Consider the following 22167-nt stretch of genomic DNA (forward strand, 5'->3'; position numbering starts at 1 on the left):
ATAAGAAAATATTAGCATCAGCACGGTCACCAAACCCAAATTACAAAACACATAATTTGAATACATTAATATAGCCTAAAGCAAACGTTACGTTGATTATAATTATTTGGCAGGACATATCATCGTCAAGATGGAACCGACCTGTCTGTCTGGATGGAAGAATAAAAACCCCACTAATATGAACTCCATCCATGGGACTGGAGTCCCGTTCAGGTGGCTTGAGCACACGGTAAGAATCTTTTACACAGGTCGGTTGTGAGCGGAAGTAGAAGATGGTCAGCTACGTCAGTCATGTCCAGCCAGATGGTTTGATCAATTTGTTTGGATATGCATGCATCGACAGTCATGTAAGTGCCAGGAAAAGGAACATTTTTCCCTGCCTGGTTTGTACTAAGTCCTTATCGGCTTTGTTACCGTACTTTTTTCCGTTCTTTAGCGTATGGCGCTTGCTAGGCCTAACAACAACTGGCTTGATCTTTTCGTCCCCAACACGTTTTTGACTAAGAATAAATTGATTGAATGAAAAACGCGTAGCCTACACGTACAATTCAATCGAAATCGAATTTGCCACTTCCTACAATCCTTCTGCTAGATCTTGATGAACATGACTTGCAATCTTCGGTGAAGACAAAATCTATGAACTAATGTTAAAATATACAACCTCCGGTCTTATTTGTTTAAATGTGACTGATTTGTTATTGATGTTATAATTTAAAGATTTCATGATAAATGTTAACCTAGCCCGACATATTGTTTTTCTTTATTCATTTTTAAACTAATTAATTGAAATTATTTAGAACTTCTGGTTCTTACTGGTTGTTAAATCATGAACATCATAACGTTTGTTAGCGTGATCTATAGACATAGTATAAAATAACATCAAACGGAAGAGGCGAACGTTTTAATGCCGAATTAATGCACCAGCTTACCTAGAATATTTTTTCTTTCGTTTGCCACGCTTATTGCCTTAGTTTTTATGTTTCAGATTATGGAAAGTTATATTGTTGCCTAATTTTAATATGTTTTCATTCGCTCGGCTCGGCAAAATGCGTTTGCACAAAATTTGTTGTTTTCATTTTTCAAACTTAACCCCAAAGAAAATATGGGTCTAGTATAACATTACCAGATGACGTCAGAATTTGAGTACCTTGGGTCTAGTATACAAAGACGTCCTGTGGTTGTGCACTTGTATACTAGACCCGAAAATATTTAGGCAACATTTTTGTCAACGGCTCCCACCTACCTACTACCGACGTTCAGGAAAGTACCACTGCGGTAAACGACATTTTGGCTAGTCTAGTCTATGAATTGAAATGTATGCTGACTTTCAACGTAAACTGACTCACTATTTGCGAAGGTGGACAGTCGGTACTTTGAAAGTACCTCCGGTACAGGTACTTGGCAAAAAATGTACCGACATATCGTATTCGGTACGATTTAAAAAAAGTAGTTCGGTGCCGTTACTTTTTGTGTAAAAGATGCTGCTGCGAATGCATTGTTTGCTGGTAAAGGCTACTCCAGACCAAAACTTATGTGACGTTGATCGCGTGCAAATTTACTTGATATTTCTAGATTAAAAACGATCAACAAATGCTGAAATTAGTATCAAAAATTAATTAACAAGTATTTTTAGAAACAAACTTGTTAAAATTTTGAAATTATCACGTGAAAAGTACCGAGTACCGGGACCAACTGAAATTTCTTGAAAAAAATTAAGGTAATTCGGTAGGCTACAGAGATTTGATATTTTTTTCAGAAGTACCGCGGTACAGTAATTCGGTACTATAGCATACCGCGGTTTTGCCCACCTATGACTATTTGACGATAGATCCTTTCCAAGTTACTGTCTGGCAAGATTTTTTCGATCGCCTATAGGCCTACTTAATGATGGAAAATGTCGACCCAGTTTGATTCTTTTTCAAATTACAAGCGTTCTGCGAATCAGATTGTTCCGATTTCGCTTAGTTTAGTAGCATACAAATTCCTTTACGTAATAAAGAAAAAGTTTTGAAAATATGTTGTTTAGTTCTAACATTACAGAGGTTTGAATCCTACGCACTGGACTTGGACTGGACTGGACTGGACTGGACTGAAATTTTTTCCGTATTGCGTAAAGGAATTTATATGCAACTCACCTGAGCGAAATCTTTACAATGTGACCCCAAAACGCTTGTAATTTAAAAAAAATCAAAATGGGTCAACAGTTTTCATTGTTCATTGCAGGCGATCGAAAAAATTTTGCCACTCAAAAATGATGGCGACGATAACTCGGAATGAGTCTATTATAGGCCAGACTGCAGACTTCGGCATAGACACAATCAATACTGATTTTCATGAGCTTCAATGGTGCACTTTAGGTGTGTTATTTTGAACTTAAAGACTTTGAAAAAAACTCTGTGTACCTCTTTGGACATGATGCTAGATGCAGATTGATTTGATCTTTATGGCTGTGTAATGTTATATAATAAATAAACCAATAGTTTTCAGGCATGGTTTGTTCTCCAAGATGGTGATTGGTCAGTGATGTAACTGTTAAGCAAATTTTAAATGTTTAAATTGTGCAGAATTGTTTTTGTTCTTTATCAGTTTGCCTCAGAGGTATTTTGTCAACCTTAAATTTTGTGAAGCTTTTCCACACCAGAAAAACTGAAAGATATGTAATAAAAGATGGGATTATGACATCATTATACATGCTGTAAAACATTTTTAAATCTTGCCAAAAAAATGAATTATGGCAACATATTTTTGTAGAAGTCTGTGTAGTGCGACATCTGGTTTTGAAACCTTGGTGAATAAAATATTTTCATGCAATGGCTGCAATTGATGATGGGGAAACCCTGGAATCACTTTTGAGTAAGAATTTAGATTTGCAGTTGTGTCACGTAGTTTGCAAAATTATCAAGAAATGTGGTTGTGACATACTCTGACTACCTGCCTCTAGATATTTACTTACAAATTGTTTCCGTTTTATGCTGATATATATATGTACAACTTTTTAAACCTGTAAAAACATTTTTCATGTAATAATAAGACACTTTTGCAGATAAAGCAACAAATCCGCTGAATCATGAGGACGACTGGGAATTTATCATGAACTTTTGTGATCGGGTCAATCAAGAATTAGAAGGGTGAGTGCTACTGCCATCTAGTGATCTAAACTTCAGGGTAGTGGTGTGCTTCGAAGTTTATACTTTATAAATTTATACTAATCTTCCAGAATTCTTTGTGATACTTCCTGATTATATGCTTTCTGTTACCAACTTTGTATATTGTCATGTTTTTATGACATATTAATGCTATATTTAATTTGACAGCTCGTGTCATAATTAACCGGGGCTTCATATTATCTGCAGTGTGCTGACCAGCACCAAGTTGATCATTCACAAAATGCAATCTCCTCAGGAGAGGGAGGCACTCCAGGCACTCGTCGTCCTGCAAGCTTGCGTCAAAAATTGTGGTGTCAACTTTCAGAAGGAACTCGGCAAATACAGATTCTTGAACGAGCTGATAAAGCTGGTTTCACCAAAGGTAAACTCCCTGCTACCCCCAATGTGCCTACATCTAAGCTTTCCATGCCTGGGGCTGCCCAGGGTGGTGCAGGAACTAAATTTTAACAACTTGACAATTTTTTCCTGTTTTTCTGGTCACCAACGAGCACAGTAATGATGAAAAGTCCATTTAACTTCCCAGATGCATCATTGGCTCTCTGTTGCATGTTTGTTGTTGACATAACTTTTGCCAGACTTGTCTGCGACTTGTGCAAATTTACATTTGAGATCTTACTTTTTAGTCTTTGCTCTTCATATATTGCTAAAAGTTTAAAACTCCACCGTACTTGCCGCGTGTGTTTGTATACTTTACATCATATAATGCTTTTGTTCAGTATCTTGGCACAAAGACTTCGAAGAAGGTCCAGGACAAAGTGATTTCTATGCTCTTCACTTGGAGTGAGGCTCTCCCCGACCAGGTTAAGATCCGGGATGCGTACCAGATGTTGAAGAAGCAAGGTGAGTGTGTGCTGGAATACATCATCAAAGTCGGTGCCAACCATCATGTTGGCTGCAGGTATCGTGGCGGGCGACCCCCCCTATGACGCCTCTCTGGTCATGGATCTTCCACCCTCAACAGAGGACAGGGACACCTTGTTCACGGATGAAGATAAAAGGAAGCAGCTTGAAAAGCTCCTGAAGAGCACTCGACCAGAGGACTTGCAGGTTTGAGGATCCTCCATTTCAATAAATCATCCACTTGCACTCCTGGAAGTACTTGGCCTGCTTCAACCTTGCCAAGGTGGCGTTTTGAGGATTTTTTCATCATTATTTTGCGCAGGCAGCGAATCGTTTGATCAAAACTGTTGTCAAAGAGGACGAAGCAAAGATGGAAAAGTTAAAAAAACGAAGTAAAACACTGGAAGAAGTGTCCAATAACATCCGATTGCTTAATGAAATGCTGACTCACTTCAACCCTGATGAGTCAGCGATTGCAGACATGCAGATGATGAAGGTGAAGCTCTTTATTTTGCTCCGAGGTGTTCAAGATGATGTTTATGACGCCGGATGTTGCACAGGAGCTATATGAGGGATGCCAGAAGCTCCGACCAAGTTTGTTCCGTCTTGCATCAGACACAGATGATGATGAAACGGCGTTGATGGACATCCTCCGAGCAAACGATGACGTGTCTCGTGTGATGCTCTCCTACGAGAAGATCGTCCAACCAAAACTCACGTCGATGACGGACAGGAAGGCTGATGGAGCAGCTCTCCCCGACAAACCTCAAAGTGAAAATGCTCAAGGTACGGCTGCAAGTGGTCGCCTGGTTTCATTTTGTTATGATGTTGGTTGATGTAATTACCATTAATTATGACATCATAATTGCGTGACATGATATCTGCCTATGTTTTTGATTGATGCATTTCGGCCATGAAATAATTTCATTGAAATGTTTTGTTGATTTTCCGTGGAAATCTTAGACAAGCAATCAAGTTTGTTTGACTTGGCTGGATTAAGTCTGACCTCAAACAAACCTGACATTCTCGCTAGGTTTGCTGGGAAGAAAGCGCCCTCTAGCGGTAATTAGATTGATCATTTGAGCCTAAATTTAAATTTTGATCAAATTTTTTTGCTTTTTGTTCTACCTTGCTTTAATGACGTCATATTTCTCTAGACATTGACAGCTCCTTCCTCCTCAACTTTGAACCCACTCCTGTGACATCATCCTCGGATGTCAACAGTCTCTTCTCGCTTGATAGCTTTATGACATCACCAGCAACACAGGATACTTCAAAACCAGAAATTCCGAAACTGCCGTGCCCCCCTCAACCGAAGCCAACAAAATCGGTTTGTGTTTTGTTTGCCCCTTCTGTTGCGTCATCTGTGTCTTCATAAAGGTTTAAATTTTACAGATGTTCGCCGATATCGGGGAGCTTAGTCGTGGGATTATGGAGGAGACACTTGGGAAGAAAACCGGGAGTTCTTTTCCGTGAGTTCATGAGTCGTCATGACCACGGCTCTTGCGCATTGTTACGAGATTTTGAATCTTCTTGCAGAGAGCCAGCGTCGAAACCAACTTTGAATGAGATGACACAGAAACCAAATTCTTCAAATCTACTAGACAGTCTGGGGGCTTCCCCTGCCCAACCTGCAGAGGTTGTTATATCAACCCCACTTGCTTCATCTGCTCTCGCCACTGCAGTGCCACCTAGTGTTCCGCAACAGAGCTCCAACCAAACGAATGATTTTTCGCTGAACGAAGTGTTTGTGGCACTCGAGTCGATAAGACCAAGTATGAGACTTTGATAGTTTTTGAAAAACTATGTTTGAGAACGTTCTCTTGTTAGGTACTTTCCCCCCGCTCACTGCTTATGACAACAACGGCATCCGGGTGCTCGTCCACTTTGCTAAGGACCACGCCTGCCCCTCCCGCCCCGATACCCTGGTGTCCGTCGTCTCCATCATGAGTACACGGACCCACCCCGTCGAAAACGTGCTCTTCCAGGCTGCTGCCCCCAAGGTATGACGTCATCTAAGCGCTTCCAGGGCGGATTTTGAAGGACTTTTGTTTCAGGTGATGAAGGTGAAGCTTCAGCCGCCGTCCAACACCCAGCTACCCGCCTATAACCCCATATTTTCCACCCCACCCCTCACCCAGGTAATGGTGATATCAAACCCATCCCAGGTAAGTTGAAGGGAGCTCTCTTTGTCTTCATCGCCCTCATGTGGCGCATTGTTTTGCAGAAAGAGGTCAAGGTCAGGTTCAAACTCGACTACAAGATCGATCAACAAACCAACATCTCTGAGAGTGGCATGATCACGGGGTTTCCCCCCAGTGATAAGTGGGGTCAGTTATGATCCTAACCCCATCATTCGCGACTTCATAAATGAATTCCAGAGTGATTTGAAACCGGACTGGTCCTTGTAATGTTAAATGACGTAACAGTTGCGTCGTATGCATTGACGTCATCACTACCATGTTTTATTCATAATGTTTGACGTGGCTATGGTGCTGAGCGATTGTATGATTTAGTTTTGGTTCTATGATTTATTGCTGCGGTACCACCGCTGTCGTTCTACACAGAAATCATTTATTCAGCCAAGTGCAATTTCGAAATAAATATTTACGCGCAATCGCTTTTTTTTACTACGTCACACTGGACTCGGCTTTCAGCAAAGACCTGGTTGGATTTGGCAGCTTGCCAATGTTTTCACAAACAAATCGCCATCGGTTTCGTCTCAGGATATATCTGCCCACCACATCATTCACGAATTTTCGCGACAGTGTGTTACCATGAACAAGGCCGTGATTGAATAGTTTCGTCGTACACGCAGCGAGCTTCCATCTGAAGCTTTCGCGTCGCTGTTGCTAAGTTGACCGTGACGTTGCATCTTTGTACTGGACCCTGCTGATTCCACTCGTCAATTAATTCTTCCAATTGCAAAATGTGGTCCATAACCGTCTATCAGCCCCGATAGGATAAGATCTGAGAACGTGATTCAGATAGTTTCTTCGAAGCTGAGTGGTTTCTCGTTACAGGCCTGGAAAGCCTACGACGGAATTCCTAGTATGACGTCATAATATCAATTAACACAGTGTTGAATCACGCGGGAAGGAATTCTTTCTTTCAGGTTGGTGAGTTTCGGATTACATCAAGTTCCTTCAAATCGCGCTCGGGTTTCGATCCACCATTGTCAGTTGTGGGCAGGCCGGGTCTTGAAGGTTTCATCGATGCCCGCAGTCTGTGGCGTCCTGAGAAAAACCAACAAGCGCGAAGGCAAATTATTGACAAACTTTTATGAAAATCTGCGACAGGTTGATGATTGGAGGCGAGCTCATAAATCATCTCGTAAACTTTAAAGCGCTGAACAATATTTACTCCCAGCGATAAGACTTCGGTTGAGTTCCAAGAATCGAGTTTATCTCTTCAACGCGCTTCAGCACTTGGCTTCATGCAGAGTCAGAAATGTTTTGAGTTCGATGAAAATGTATTTGCTCGCCTTTGATTAGGTCGCATTTGCTTCAACTAAATTTATCTGGAAAGCCACTTAGAACAAATCACATTGTGTCATCATCACTTGCTTGGAAACATGAGTGATCAAGATGGTGACGTCATCGATGCTATGGAAACGAATGACGTTGAGCAGAAGTCGGGAAACTTCAGCGTTATAAGGTGAGAATGACGTCGGCATATCCGTTAGATCTTTTGACGATCGCTGCTTTTAACGACTCAGATCTTCATCGTCCGACTCTGACAAGGACGGATCCACAGTTCACGTTGTTGTCAGGTTAGTTTTATGATGTCATAGAGTATAAGTTAACTCGTCACAATAGTCTTCACTTGCGCTGTTTCCAGGGTTCGACCTTTGAACCCCTCCGAGGAAAGTAGAAGGGACAAAACCTGCGCCCAGTTCCCAGGCAATGGATCAATATTGGTATAGAGCGGCTTCGTAGAAAAGTGCGCTCGTGAATGAGAGCGACTAATGGCATTATTTCGTCACAGGTTTCCGACAATCAATCTAAGGTCAAGACTTTTTCATTTCACGGCGTCTTTGAACCCGGATGCACCCAGGAACAGGTTTTTGAAAACAGCGGTGAGTAATTCCTTGCGGTACATGTTCCTAGCGCTTACATTTTGCACAGTTGTGACCGGAGGTGCTTCTAGGAATGAAGCACCTGCTGGATATGGCGTTGGACGGGTTCGCCTGCACAGCTTTCGCTTTCGGCCAAACCGGCTCGGGGAAGACTTACACCATGACAGGACCTGTTACGCCGGTGAGCTCTACAAGTTATAGATGCTTTGCGAAATATTTATTACGTTACTCCTGGATAATATCACATTGTGACGTTTGAATGGTGTTCTCTGCGGGGATTCCATTGTGACCAAACTCTTCAATAATGGCGGCGACTATGTCCTTAAACGCTCGACATCAAGCTATTGAAATCGCGGCTTATTACTGTAGAGGCGCGTGTGTCTGAATAATTACGGGCTTTGTAAATATTTGGAGTGGAAATATACGTCGCTTGTCTCATGAACTTTCCTGCGCAAGGAAGCGCGCCTCAATTTTGTGTTTCTAGAACTAACTTCTTTTAATTAGGACTTGGATAAAGGAAAAGGGAAATACGACACTTTTCCTTTGTTCTTCTATTTTCCACACAAATGTTATCAAACTTCACCATAGATAATAGATTACATCACAATACAAAGTTTGTAATCTTTCATTGCTCATTGTGACCTCACACTTTCCTACTTTCAGCGTAACATTTGATATCTCGATAAATAAAAGCTCGTTCTGAAAATTTTTCAAACTTTTCATCGTGCGCTTCCATTTGGTGGAAATTATCGCATTTTGATGACGTAACTTTCATTGTTACAAACAAATTTCATTGTTGTAACAAACTTTATTTTTAGGTCATGTAGAGCTGTGTTTGAAGCTTTCGCAGTTTTTACAACCACGTGACCAAAAGTTACTTAAACTTCAGTTTGTTCAAATCTCCCGGACATTTGTCGTCTGCGAATGTCACTTATTTATTACGTCATATGTGCCTTGAAGTATTTTCGTTACTGACGTAAAATCTAAGCTCTCCGTTTTGACTCGCTCTGGTGTTATGACGTCATACTCATCAACAACGCGTGATAAAGTTCCCGACAAACTTTAGGAGAACAGAAAGCAAAATGTGACTTTGCGGGAGGCTCGCTGCTACGGGCTTATCCAGTTCAGCTTCGCCTACTTGATGGGCTTCGTCGCCCGTAGAGACGACGCTTCTTACTCGATCCGCGCTTCCTATCTGGAGATATACAACGAGCAGGTAATGTTTCCAGCAGTTTCCTTGCAAATACCTATCGCTAAAGTGATGGATGGCCAGGTACAAGACCTGCTGAACCCGGCCGCGTACGAGGGGATTCAGATCCGGTGGTCGAAGTCGATGGGATTCTACGTCGAGAATTTGTTCGTGAGGGAGATCGAGAATCTGGAGGAGCTCATGGAAGTCCTGGAGGACGGGATGAAGAACAGAGCGGTCGCCGAGCACAACATCAACGACCACTCGAGCAGAAGTCACAGCGTGCTCACCGTCTATTTAGACAGCGAGATGGTTAGACCTTTGTGACGTAATGTTATTGAGGTCATCGACAAACGTCTATTAATATTGATTGGTAGTTGAGCGAGGGAATGACCTTGACCAAGCACGGGAAAGTGTCCTTTGTTGACCTTGCAGGAAGTGAGAAGGTCAAAGACACGGGTTCAACCGGGGACACGTTGCTAGAGGCAACCAACATCAACAGAAGTTTGTTGACACTCGGTAAGAGTTTATTCATTTCAAGCCCTGCGCTTCTCGTCAAGCAGTTTTGTCGAATTAATTTTTATCCCTGCAAGTAAATAATGAAAAATGTTTCTCGAAAAAACTCTAAACCTTTTGGCAACACCTCTCCACAATTTTTGCAAAGTATTTTCAGAATTGTTTTTCTATGTTTCATTATTTGCGGTGAATGTGACATCACAGATACCTGTAGTGACGTTTCAGGCAATTGCATTTCGGCGCTGAGCGACCCGAAGAAGAGGTCAGGCCACATCCCGTTCCGAGACAGCAAACTGACCAAACTGCTGGCAGATGGCCTCGGTGGTTCCGGTGTCACGCTCATGGTAAATTTGGTTTTATGCTAATTATGCTAATTATGGTTTTATGCTAATTAATAGCGCGGCCACCAAATAAGGTCAGAGTTCGAAGCAGCTGGAAAGTTGATGGAATGATTCTAACGACACAATTTACCGCACAAAGTTTAACATTAAATCTTTCGTCAATCATTGTCTAGAGTGACGTCATAATGTCGTGCGACACGTGTTAAAGCATCAAATAATTGAAGGGGGTGAGTTATTGTTTGAACAACGAGCATTGATTGGGCGGTGACAGAGAACGGTAGAAAGATGTTTCTCGCGAGTTGTCAGTGAAAGCGCTTTTATGACAAGTTTTCACCGAAGTGCCATTTCAAGCAGCTGCTCATTGCTGTATCTCAGCAGACAAATTGGTTAAGGTTTAAAGTGTGCGCTGGAGTGCCACTTCAATTAACTTTTATGAAGAGCCGACCCCGCACAGATGTCAGAAGCGCAGCCTTCGCGCGATGTCGAACTTTAATTTGTTGACTTGAAATATTTAGACGCGCACTTAGTTTGTTGCCATATATAGTCATGGAGGATTATGACGACATAAAAGTTGATGAAAGTTGTTGGTGTAGTTGCCATGACCTTGATGAGGTAAGCTATGACTATTATGACGTCATAGCAGAGAAATAAAGGTTTATTATTAAGTTATAAACTTGCGAATGAAAATATATTCCGCGAATTCTAGAAAATACCATGAGCTTATTTGTAGATTGCTTGCGTCACTCCCTCGAGCTCAAATCTGTCGGAAACAATAAACACTTTGCGCTATGCGAAGAGAGCAAGGAAGATAAAGAACAAGTAAGCCGCACGTGGGCGTGTGTGAGCATGAAAGGCTTGATACTTAACGTCTTCCTCATCAGGCCGGTCATAAGGATCGATCCCAGGGAGCAATTGATCCTCAAGCTCCAGCACGAGATGAATCTCCTCAAGCAGGAGAATAAATTCCTCCGGAGTCAACTCGACTTTCCGCAGCGAGACAAACCGAGGTTTCCTCATCCTAACTCAGCCGAGGAATTCCAGAAACGTCTACAACCTCAAGGTGCGTGTGTGTGTGTTTGTGTGTGACGCAATAATTGATGGGCCGCTTGCAGCAGATACGTCGCATCAATTGGTGAGCAAGAGCCCGGGTGACAGGTCTGCGTCTGACAACAGTCTGTACGGGATGCTACAGGTACTTCGCCCATCCATTGATTATTACCAGTCGCTTATTGTTATATAATTAAACTATTTGCTCATATTACGTCACAAAGGAATACATGGTGGAGAATGAAGCGCTTCGGAACGAGAACCAATCACTGCTCACCCAGCACAGCACCGATGAGAGGGAGCAGCGAATGATTTCGGTGGAAAACGACAAACTAACGCGAAAGTTGGAGGACCTGGGAAGGTTGGTGGAGATAGGATTGAAATATGAGGTCCGGCCGAAGCCGAGCAGCCTCTGTGCCAGGACCACTTGAGCTTCGTTGTCTCACCTCCCGATCCCCCTCCCCCCCTACCTAAGTCATCACAGCGACCACGTGGACAGTTTAGAACAATGGTCCCTTGTTCGTTTTCTTTGCTGCCATGGTAACAAAACACACATGTTTGTTTTCACACAGGTTGATGATGTCGAGCCCGCTATATACGTCATCGTTCCTGAGCAGGACCAACTCGGGGAGATCGAATCAATCGTTCCAGAGTTTCCCCTCATCCATGAGCCCCATGTCCCTTACCAGCTTCTCCCTGGCGCATGGGTACGGCCCCACCATCCCGTCGCATGTGGCGGCGAGAAAAGCAGCCACCTACGGACCCGTGGTTGCTTGGAATTCAACCCCCGTTGAAGGTCATCCCCATAACGCGGTGCTTCCCCCTCTTCGAGGCTCCCCAGAAGCGAAAAAAGCCCCCATTATAAAACGGGGTTTGGGGCTGGCGGGACACCCTTCCTCTAAATGGTGAGTTCATCGCTTCACCCCCTCAGCTTCAAACTGACCAAAGCTATTCTCATTGCAGGGTCAATGCCGCCTCTTACGCAACTTATGCGTCACAATTCAAACGAAAACAAACTCATCATCGCCCTCCGGTGGCGCTTATTGAACAGAAACCTCAACAAAAATCTCCTGATGACATCATGAGGGATTTCCCCATGAAAGACTACGAAGCGGCGCGATCAAAGCGCGCAACTCAGAAAAAATTTCCCCTGCGCCTGACCAAAGACAACAGTCATGTGACGTCGATGAAAGAAACCTCGACAAATAAACTTCCGGTTAACTTCCGGGTTCAGGTGGAAAAATCAGGTTTTTACCCAGTCGTGAGTAATCCGCACGGTGGAGCGCTTCCTGATGACGCGTATAAAGCACAGGAGATAAGTCCGAGGTCGAAGATGAAGGAGCTATCTGCAAGTAAGCCCTCGACCCCTGTGTTGCAATAATGACCTTTTTATGATGTCATCATTCATTTCTTAGCCTCCTTAAGGAAGTTGAACGACCGGATGCGACGCGAGATGAGAGCCCTAGATGACGAAATCAACTCCTACCAAAAATCAATCAACCAATCAAAGAAGAAAATTCCGGTCACGTGACCCAGTCGAGATTCTTTCTGAAGTTCTTTGTCACGTGCCCGCTTAACTCGGCCGAGCTTCACTGAGATTGAAATTTCCACCTTTCCGTGCTTTTATTCAGCTCTGTGTCATATCTTGTTAGGAAAGAAGTTACGTGTCTGTGTGTGTCGGATTTTATTATGTTGTTACGTCATAATCGTGGGCGTGGTAGTTGAGGCCACAGCGGTGGGGTGTGGTTGGTCATCACCTTGCGCTTAAGCGGCATCAACTATCTATGCAGAAACAGCCTGAACCGCCGCGATGGAAATTGTAAAAGTGGATGAGTAGATGAGATGGTGTAGAATTGGATGAGGTTGTGGAAGCGCAAACTGCTCTCATCTCCAAGTTATTTGATTTCTATTTACAAAGTTATTCACCATTAAATTTCAATTTTTTGAATTTCTGATTTTTCTCAACGTCATAGTCAAACTTTTATTTAACGTCGGTTTTGTGCCGGAGGTAGAACAAGCAACCATCCGGTAGTCGGGCAGCTTAAGTGGTGTAATAAATTAGTTTTTATATTCAATTACGCTCTAGCGTGTATATCTGCCACAAAATCAAGAAAACGTCGTTACGTTACCAGAACTGTCAGGCGCGTACAAACAAAGAATTATTCAATTCACTTGATTTTCTTTGCAAATTTTTCACATTTTTTGACAAACATGTTAAATACACAGATGGAATCGCTGGTGACACTCGATTGGCTTATTATTATAGTTTAAGTGACGTCAGAATACTAATAGTTTAATGGTTTTCATCATCTCAATGCCTTGTCTCCATTTTAAGTTTTTCTAACTTTTGCTTCAACAAAACTTTGTAGAAGTTCGCAAACTCTCCAACATGTCCTTCATTTACCAAAAACTTTTTTCCAAGCGAAACGAGATTTTTTTATTACAAATAAGAATATTTTTACAAATTATTTAGTGTTAAAACCACAAGCACCGATAAAACCTTCGGATGCATTCGTGCAAATTACTTCTGACGTAACAACAGAGCAGAAGCTGACGACGGTGAATTTAACGATATGACGTCACCAGTCTATTTACAATTTTCCCGTGGGTGACGTATTGATTGTGATGAACTGGAATGACCTTTCAAAGATGTTGGTAGAACCAAGCCATGAATGCTACAGCGAGCAACTGCGCAATAAAACCCGTTATGACGTCACAATATGAAACGTATTAATGAGTGAGAGTAGTTATTTTACCTCCACAAGAATGGTAACTATGGCAACGGCTCCGATGATGAAATAAGACTTTTCGAGAACAAAACGACATCCCTGCAAAGTGACGTCACAATCATATCAAGTTAAAGGTTAAAGAGATTTTGCTTTCTTACAGTTGTGTGGATGTGATCTCTTCCCTGGATGCAGGAATCCTCATCCAAGAACTCTCCATCTTCATCTCTGACGCAGCAGGAGGAAGGAAATCTGGTCAGGTTTTTGTAGAAGTCTGATTCCTTCCAGTCGAGATGCCAGACAAGCCCGCAGCATCTTCCCTGCAACAACATCCGTCAACACCTGCCCAACACTAAACGCACGATGGCGCACTTACATCCTCCTGGGTGGCGTCCCAGAGCGCTGTATCGCGGTTGTTCGATCCCGGGTCGTAGCCGCTGATGTAAGAACTTCGCAGCTGGTCCGTCGCTTCCCTGTAGAACACGAACTGGATGACGCAACCCGCGATCTTTAGACCAATCACCATCAGCATCAGTGTACAGTACTGTGACGTCACAAAAGTTATCGCGGTGAAATTGGATCCCAGAATAGTTTTACGACAATGAAATTACAGCACAAGCGACGTCATAATCACTCACCAATACTATAGCTGGCTTGCTCCCGTCTGCGCATGCGTAGAAGCCGAGAAAAGCGAAGAGCATTATGAGTGCACCACTCACGGTTATGACGTAGATGCCAGCGTATGTGAGGTCATTGAGCAGAGCGGCGAGCCCCTCCCTCTTTATAGCGATCCAGATGCCCAGCCCCAGCAGGACAGCCCCACACACCTGGTGATATTCACATTTACTCAAACGTCGTCGATAATTTGAATTCGCCAGAGACCTCCTAGCACAGCGACAAGACTCAAACTTAGGACATTCGATGAATATTACTTTTAGTTAAGCCAGCGACAGATATCGCCATCGCGGCAAACTCATTCACATAGTTGTGTCGTAGTTAGTCGTCTATGCTTTGTTGAACGATAACGAAGAATACTCACAAACAACAAAACGTTGAAAGCGTAAAGCAAAGTCTTGAGCAAAGATTCCTTGACCTCCATTCTCATCAAAGCCCAACAACTTCGACCAAACTATAAACAACCTTTCACTACAAGTAGCCTACCTAAATTGCTTTGTGACATCATAAATATGAACGAAGAACATCGCTCGAGGCGATTGGAGAATGGTTAGTGACGTGCTCTGTCGCAAGAATCGACATTCAACTCGCGTTTGACCTTTTTGAGTCATAATACTTGAATGACGCGCCATATTATGACAACATAGAAGATTTTCTTGTAAAGATAAAAGTTTTATGTTATTTGTATATTCGAGCCCTTCTTTAGTGCAGTTACTGTACATAAAGGTATTTCAACATTTTGCGACATGCATATTGTGACGTAACAATGTCTGCCGCCTTCACGTTTTTGCCCGAAATAAGATGCAAATGACAAGTCATACCAGTTCTTGGTAAATTAACATCGTGCATCGCACGATCTCAAATGTTTTTTCTAAATTTGTCATCGATTTCCGGTTAATAAGAAATTTTCAACCCCGTCGCTGTCAGTCAACGGAGAGCGTCTATCTGAGAACTCGTGGAGATGGAAGCTGGCAAGATCGTCTTTCTATTGGTCCTTTGTGGCGTTTGTGGAGGAGAATACGTCACCGTGAGTAAAGTTCATGTTGTCCATTGAGTAAAGCGACATAGAATACAAAGAAATTGTTGGTTTATGAGAAAGAAAGCAGCTGCAGGCAGCCTAGTAGCTGCATTCAACAGAATTTTTCCCACGCTCAGACCAAATCTTTATTTCTTGGCTAGGTCGACCCGCGCGACGACATCATTCCTGATATATTTGGCGGGAGATGGAGAATTATGGCGCCACCAGGTTTAAACCGAAGCATAACGTGGAATCTACGACCACCGAATATTCCGGAACTGACGTTTCTCGAACCAAATATCACCGATAATTTCGATCCATACGCATTGTACGGTGGTGGAAATCCCCTCGATATCTTGTCAATTTTTGAAAATTACACCGATTTGTTCCCCTACGAGTACACATTCCTATCGCCTTTTACGTATGATTATGAGAATTACACCAACCTGGAGCTCCCTGCCACTGAATCTGAAGATCTTCTCGGAACACCAACCGTTGTGAGGTTTACCATCAGAGGAAGTGACGTGGGCTGGATAGGGCTGGGGATTTCCCGAGACACATTGATGGTGAAATTGTGAATCTAGTTTCTAGTAATTTGTGATCTTGCTCTTGCTTGGAAGATACTTTGCTCATTGTGACGTCATACCAGAGGATAGTAAAAGACGTCATGAAATTAATAAACAGCAATATTTTTAGGGTGACGACAACGCTTACATATGCGCAAGGAAAAGTCCCGGTTCAGATACCATCAAGGTGATATCGGCGGAGTTGGTTGGCCAGGCTCCGCCGGAAGGACTAATCCCGCTTGTAAGTCCTGCCCGGTCGGTTGAACCCGACTTCCTTTGACCCTAAATTCTTGTGCTCAGAGTTCTTCTGACGTCATTGACACCAGAATAGTTGGCAACGTAATGGAGTGCACGTTCGAAGTTCCCTTGAGCGTCACGAAGAACGTTTCGGGAGTTCCCCTCACATGGGACATCTCGAAGGAGAATTTTAATCTTTTCTACGCGGAAGGGGACGTTTTGCCGGACGGAAATCTTTTCTATCACTCGTTCCGGCAACACACAAACCGACCTTTTAATCTCTCCACCCCGCGCGGGTACAAGATTCCAGGTACATCGACATCTTATAATACTGATTTCTATGTGAATATGTATTAAATTGGTAGATATGTAGGTTTCACACTATCCGGGGGTGGGGGAAATTGGATGATCCCAGGGGAGTGTGAGACCGACTGTAGGAGCGTCAGTTGGACACCAGATGTCGTTGCGGATCGAGTGGTTGTCAACTTTACCATTAGAGGGCGCGAAGCTGACTATGTGAAAATTGCTCTAGCGAATTACCAAAAGGCGCCGTCTCCACCCATTGAAGTAAGACCGGATGAGCTTGGAGTGCATTTAGAAAATATTCTGACTCACCTCTCATCCAGGCTTTCGGTGACTGCTATTACTGCATCCGGGATACTTCGGGCCAGGTCAACATCATGTCACGTGGTTGCTTACCGGAAGCGAGAGAAGAATTTCAACCGGAAGAACTTGAACCGGTGAGAAAATTTTTGAAGCTTCTCTGACGGAATCTGTCATAATCGCGGTCTCATGTTTTTGCAGATTCCACCAGAAGACGTCATAGAAGCCCAAGTTTCCGGACGTTTTCTTACGTGTTCTTTTGTGAGGTCACTGGTGGTTAATAGAACAATAAACTCGACCAAAAAATCTTTCGATTTATCGCGCGATAGATTTGCAGTCATCTACGAGGAAGGGCCGACAAGTGGAGGGGATCCTCTCACCCTGGAGCAACCAGAATTCTTCTACTTCGTGGCGATCGATTACGTCATCACCAACGTCACATTTGTGACCATACCAACCAGCCAGTTGGACCAGGCGGATCAGACTATTCCAGGGACGGACCAGGATGGAATGGAAGGTGGGGGCGACGGTGGAATGGGGGGGAGATCTTCAAGCTTGAGTAGTTTTAATTTTCTTTTATTCATTGTCACTTCCGCTGCCATGCTTTGCGTCATCACTTAATTACGTCATATCCGGAAACATTAAGTTCAGCAGCGCCATGTGCTGCCAATATTAAATCAAATCCTGTAGCACCCGTTAAATATCAGTTAAATTATAATTTGGTAAAATAAAGCCCGAATATTATCCAATGTGTCGTCGTTATTATTGTTCAGCCACCCAGGTTAGATGTCCGAGAACGAGCAGCCGTAAAAAGCCTAACAATAAAGTCACTCGCATTTCCTGGTTGCTTAGAAATTAATGAACAGTTGGTTAATATCAGAAATATAAATATCAAATATCCCTATCACCAGCTCTTAAATAACGTTTGTCTCAGTCTGGAGAGTGCGGTTAAAAGCTAAGTGACGTAATCGCAATCAACACGTCCATTAATTCCGGATTTTGAATGTTCTTCATAAAACCATTCTTGATCCGTGTCCAGGACTCGTTTCAAACTAAGAAGAGTTTAAAGCTGGAAAGACTGTTTTTCAGTGACTGACTTCAATGACTGTTGGTGCGGATCATGCAAAATCACTCGGGTGCGTTGCTACTGCCTGAGTCTCAAGTGTTAAGAGTGATCGTCAAAACTCAAGTGTTTCCATCAACAAAACTAATTAAGTGAGAAAGAGAAATAGAAGGAAACAATGAGGAACGCTTCAAGTACAGAATTATATTTTGTTGATTAGCGTGATTGTTGATGCTGGTAAATTTATGCTGGAACAAGTTTGATTTCAACGTCAGTGCCGCTTAAAATGGGCTCAATTGGTAAAATTAGTTTTGAGATTGCCAAAAATGTTGTCTTGTAATGAAATCTTCTACGCGCTAATATTTAGCTCGAGTAAGATTTTGACGTCACAATTCTTCCAACTCAGGTTTTATATTGGTGCGCTTAAGAGGATTGTGACGTCAAAATACTGGTGCGCTTAAGAGGATTGTGACGTCAAAATACTGGTGCGCATAAGAGGATTGGATCCAGAATCATTTCCTGCATCAAACGCATCAAGTTTTCACAAATGCTCGAAAAGTTCACGCTTTGTATTAAAGATAACCAATCAGCGACCACGCCATAAGAACAGTTCCCAACTGAGTTGATAATGACGTCACAATGGGATGGGAAGAAGCGGAAGTCGTCTCTTCATAACTTTTTATAGTGGTGGGGGTGGCGGTGGTCTCGGCGATGACTGCATCTGTGAAAGTAGAACGTTTGAGCGGATTCGAAGAAGCGCGATGGTTGAAGCGCTTACCTTTCACTCCGATGCTGGTCAAGTTTAAGAGACGGATTCGGTTTAGGGTGAAAGCTCCGTAAGTCGGCGGGTTCAACCCCCCATTTTCCGTCGTTGTGCCCTCCCCATAACTCAGTCGATATTTGTTTCTGGAAATGTCAAAATTCTTTTCTTCTCCATTAATTAGTTTAATAACGCTGATTGGCCGAAGGAAGGAACACGTCATAATGTCATCTGATACGTCAGCTTCCAAAACTCTTTTTTCTGGAAGCTGAAAAATACGAAGCATTTCAAAAAATAAGTGACGTAACAGATCATTATGACGTCATACTTACTGGCCCATCTACAATAGGAAAACTTTCGGACGAGCACGTAGCTGACATAATTGTGACGTCATCAGAAGCATCGCGTAAGCAATAATAACAGTCTCCCGCCCCCTGTTAATGAAGAAGAAGATTTTTAAAAAACGACACATTTCCCAAATTTTTGGGAGATCTTACTTGGGTGACGTCATCCGAAATGAGGATGCCAGCGTAGTCATAGCTACCGGCAGCGATGATGACGAAGGCAACCATCGTCTGGCCATTCACCACCCTCGTCTCCCAGTCAACCTTTCTGCACTCCGATGTGCAGCCATGCGGGACCAACCAGCTACCTCCACTTGACGTCAGTTTTACGTCATCTTTCTCCGTCGGCTGACGTCATAAAACAAGAACTTGAAAGCATTGCGACGGGAAAGTGATAATAGAAAGAAGATATTTTGAGCTTACCAAGAACTCGTCTGGTTCCGACGTTTCTGCAAAAATAAAAGTCTTAAGAGCAGGTTTGTCGCACAAGCTCGTACAAAGATTGTGACGGAACAATTGGATTATGCGGTGGAAGTTCGTTGCGCGACTTCGCTCCACTCAGAAAACTTCGGATACTGACGAAATAAACTCAACAGGTCCCGGTAAAATGCTTGCAGACAACTTTTTCAAACTCAAATCTAAAAAATGTTAACTGGAAACGCTGACAAAGCTCGACCTGAGCTGAATTGAGCCGCAGACTAACTTCAGCCTCGAGTCATCGAACCTCCATTGACTTGCGCTTATGCTAACAATTAGGTGATTGTCTTTTGTTTGATAATTAATAAGCAGCATGATTGTGACGTACCATCGATATTCTTGCTGCTGTCCAATAGATTTAAAGCGTCGTGCGTCGATTTCCTAAACTTGTGCAATTTCATCCCTCCATCGTCATAAAGTTCCCCCTCCGCGTACAAGAGACGGAAGTTCTCCTCTCTCACGTCCCACGTCATTTCCGCTCCCTGAACCTCCTTCGTCACTGCCAAGTCTCGACGAAACGTGCAATTCATGACGTAATCGGACACGAAGGCGCTGAGCACATTGTCTGCTTTCACCTACGTCATAAATCCAACGATTATGGCGTGATGGTGTCCGTGTGACGCAATAAAATAAATCACCTACTGGCACGCGACCCATTGGGGAGGTGTGTCCAATCAGATGTCCGGACGTCACAATCACTTTACTGGAAGCGGGACTTTCCCTAGCACATACGTAACAATCATCATTCCCCTGTCAATAGAACATTATCAAGCGTCATTGTGATGCAACAATAAAGGTAAAATTTGCAAACAGAACCCACCATTGTCGCATCTCTCGATATCGCGGCTGCAATCCAACCAGCGCTTGAGCCGGACAGAGTGAAAGTTATAAATCCCGGACTCCTCTCATCGGTCCACCACCGGACCGTCTTGCACGGATCGTCCGGACACTCGCTGTTGGGGATTACCCACGTTCCAGAATTCTCAGTCTTGCCGCTATCCGCACCCCCTTCGTCGACCTTTGAAGATAATTAAGGAAGAACCCAAGAAAGGGAGATCCCCAGATGTGAAACTTACCTCCACGGATGGGTCTACATCTGGTTTGGTCACTTCCGGAGTATTGGTCGTAGAACTGACCGCGACAGAGCGGAAATGAAACGCGATTTCACTCGAAGCCGCGAAGCTATGAGTTTGCAGTTCGCCTTCTTTTGTGACGTCACCTTCAGCGTAGAGCAGGTGAAATTTTGCCACGTCAAGGTTCCACGTTTGGGAAAGTCCCGAAGTAATTTTGGTGACGCTGAGCTCTCGCAGAAAAGAGCAGGTGATGACGTCATCGGTCACGTCATAGTGCACGAGGTTGTCTTCTTTCACCTAACAATTAATTGAATGCTATCAAACAACGACATCATGTGAATAATGATTTTGTCATCGCGAGGTTGCTACCGGCATCATTGACGTAGGCGTCTGGTGTCCAATCAGAACGCCAGTATGTATAGTGACTACAGATGACGAAGGGTCGTTACGTGAGCAAATATACACGTCATCATAGGGGCCCTGCAAGACAAAAATCTTTATCATTTTAACGTAATGTTCGATATTTACGTCACTGGGATGTGGCAAGGCGGCCTCGGGCCAAGAAATTATCTAATTATTATAATTTCGTCTCCTGTGCTACCTCTGTGTTCTAAAGGAAATCTTTTCTTAAAAATTAAGACTTCAAAAAATGTTTAGTTTTCAACCAATAACATGGTCGCCAGTGTGTGACGACTTTTAACTGCTTTTCATAATTTCAAATTCCTGTCAATTTTCAACACAAAACCAAGCAGCGAGAATGTCAAACAATGTAGATAATGAGGCATAAAAACTCGCCATTAAATCGTCCTGAGAGAAAGCGACAGCAATGTAATGAGCACCTCGGAAGCCTTTCAAAGAAAATTGCAAAACATCTCTGTCTCCAACTGTAACCGGACTCCACCGGACTGTCCGGCAATCTTCCGAACACTTGGGAGTGACCTTGTATTCGAATCCACCACCTGGCATCGACTCCACGCCACTCTGCAAGTCAACCTGGTTGACCCGAGATACAACAAAATTTGAACCAATAGAGCACTTGGCTCGAATCCAGTTGAAAAATATCAACACATTTACATCGAACGCTTTCTACATCAAACTATCAACGATTATAAAGAAGTTGCCCAACCTCACATAGATCTACTCACGGTATCGAGTCCCTGTGCCTGGCAAAACAGCGCAATGGCAAGCAAGAGCCCATACAAGGTCGCCATCTCGAAATGAAAGACGAGCACGAAAGCGATCAATTTCTCATCACGCAAAGCCCGAGGCGAGTTATCGACAAGTTCGTTGCCGGAGGGAAAATATTTAAAAATATTTCTCGAGTCAGGAGCCCGAAGTTACTTCAAATCCTTTCCCGGGTTTTCTTTCTACTTGGACTCATCTCTCATCCAGGAGAGTAAAAATTCCGGATCTAGGAGCTCGTCGCCCAAAGATCATTTTTTCTCCC

At 43.2% G+C, this 22167-nt stretch overlaps 5 protein-coding genes across 8 annotated transcripts; 3 read left to right on the forward strand and 2 right to left on the reverse strand.

Annotated features, from left to right (window-relative positions):
• The first annotated feature begins 2600 nt into the window (after positions 1-2600).
• LOC143447450 (ADP-ribosylation factor-binding protein GGA1-like) lies at positions 2601-6624 on the forward strand. 2 transcript variants are annotated; one of them, XM_076947557.1, is made up of 14 exons: positions 2601-2853; positions 3044-3128; positions 3354-3528; positions 3884-4007; positions 4066-4214; positions 4330-4503; positions 4568-4793; positions 4971-5069; positions 5165-5337; positions 5403-5479; positions 5547-5782; positions 5838-6010; positions 6065-6175; positions 6235-6624. In XM_076947557.1, exons 1-14 carry the CDS (start codon positions 2811-2813, stop codon positions 6346-6348), a joined length of 1959 nt encoding a protein of 652 aa, XP_076803672.1. In that variant the 5' UTR covers positions 2601-2810; the 3' UTR covers positions 6349-6624. The 2 variants fall into 2 exon arrangements, with proteins under 2 accessions (XP_076803672.1, XP_076803673.1); XM_076947558.1 differs by lacking the exon at positions 4971-5069.
• Positions 6625-7173: 549 nt separating this feature from the next.
• LOC143447444 (kinesin-like protein KIF12) lies at positions 7174-13420 on the forward strand. Of its 3 annotated transcripts, none has more exons than XM_076947548.1 (16): positions 7174-7664; positions 7726-7779; positions 7848-7926; positions 7995-8085; positions 8157-8266; positions 9152-9301; positions 9359-9586; positions 9652-9793; positions 9995-10134; positions 10862-10950; positions 11013-11191; positions 11244-11323; positions 11403-11539; positions 11751-12083; positions 12142-12530; positions 12594-13420. In XM_076947548.1, exons 1-16 carry the CDS (start codon positions 7582-7584, stop codon positions 12707-12709), a joined length of 2400 nt encoding a protein of 799 aa, XP_076803663.1. In that variant the 5' UTR covers positions 7174-7581; the 3' UTR covers positions 12710-13420. The 3 variants fall into 3 exon arrangements, with proteins under 3 accessions (XP_076803663.1, XP_076803664.1, XP_076803665.1); XM_076947549.1 differs by having other exon boundaries at positions 11247-11323; XM_076947550.1 differs by having other exon boundaries at positions 10016-10134.
• A 169-nt stretch (positions 13421-13589) lies between these two features.
• On the reverse strand, positions 13590-15099 carry LOC143447472 (tetraspanin-18-like). Its single transcript, XM_076947596.1, has 6 exons — positions 14944-15099; positions 14543-14731; positions 14281-14448; positions 14066-14224; positions 13935-14006; positions 13590-13866 (listed from the first exon to the last, which is right to left on the reverse strand). The coding sequence occupies exons 1-6, from the start codon at positions 15007-15009 to the stop codon at positions 13822-13824; spliced, it is 699 nt and encodes a 232-aa protein (XP_076803711.1). The 5' UTR covers positions 15010-15099; the 3' UTR covers positions 13590-13821.
• Positions 15100-15452: 353 nt separating this feature from the next.
• Positions 15453-17747, forward strand: LOC143447456 (uncharacterized). The gene is made up of 7 exons (XM_076947566.1): positions 15453-15606; positions 15759-16163; positions 16294-16404; positions 16464-16710; positions 16774-16967; positions 17027-17140; positions 17205-17747. Exons 1-7 carry the CDS (start codon positions 15541-15543, stop codon positions 17622-17624), a joined length of 1557 nt encoding a protein of 518 aa, XP_076803681.1. The 5' UTR covers positions 15453-15540; the 3' UTR covers positions 17625-17747.
• Positions 17748-18620: 873 nt separating this feature from the next.
• On the reverse strand, positions 18621-21955 carry LOC143447452 (uncharacterized). The gene is made up of 12 exons (XM_076947561.1): positions 21866-21955; positions 21516-21713; positions 21090-21200; positions 20724-21017; positions 20468-20665; positions 20290-20397; positions 19976-20222; positions 19594-19619; positions 19324-19518; positions 19159-19260; positions 18845-19094; positions 18621-18787 (listed from the first exon to the last, which is right to left on the reverse strand). The coding sequence occupies exons 1-12, from the start codon at positions 21929-21931 to the stop codon at positions 18639-18641; spliced, it is 1944 nt and encodes a 647-aa protein (XP_076803676.1). The 5' UTR covers positions 21932-21955; the 3' UTR covers positions 18621-18638.
• Positions 21956-22167: the final 212 nt, after the last annotated feature.

The sequence above is a fragment of the Clavelina lepadiformis genome, chromosome 2 (assembly GCF_947623445.1).
Source record: "Clavelina lepadiformis chromosome 2, kaClaLepa1.1, whole genome shotgun sequence".
Lineage (NCBI taxonomy): Eukaryota > Metazoa > Chordata > Ascidiacea > Aplousobranchia > Clavelinidae > Clavelina > Clavelina lepadiformis.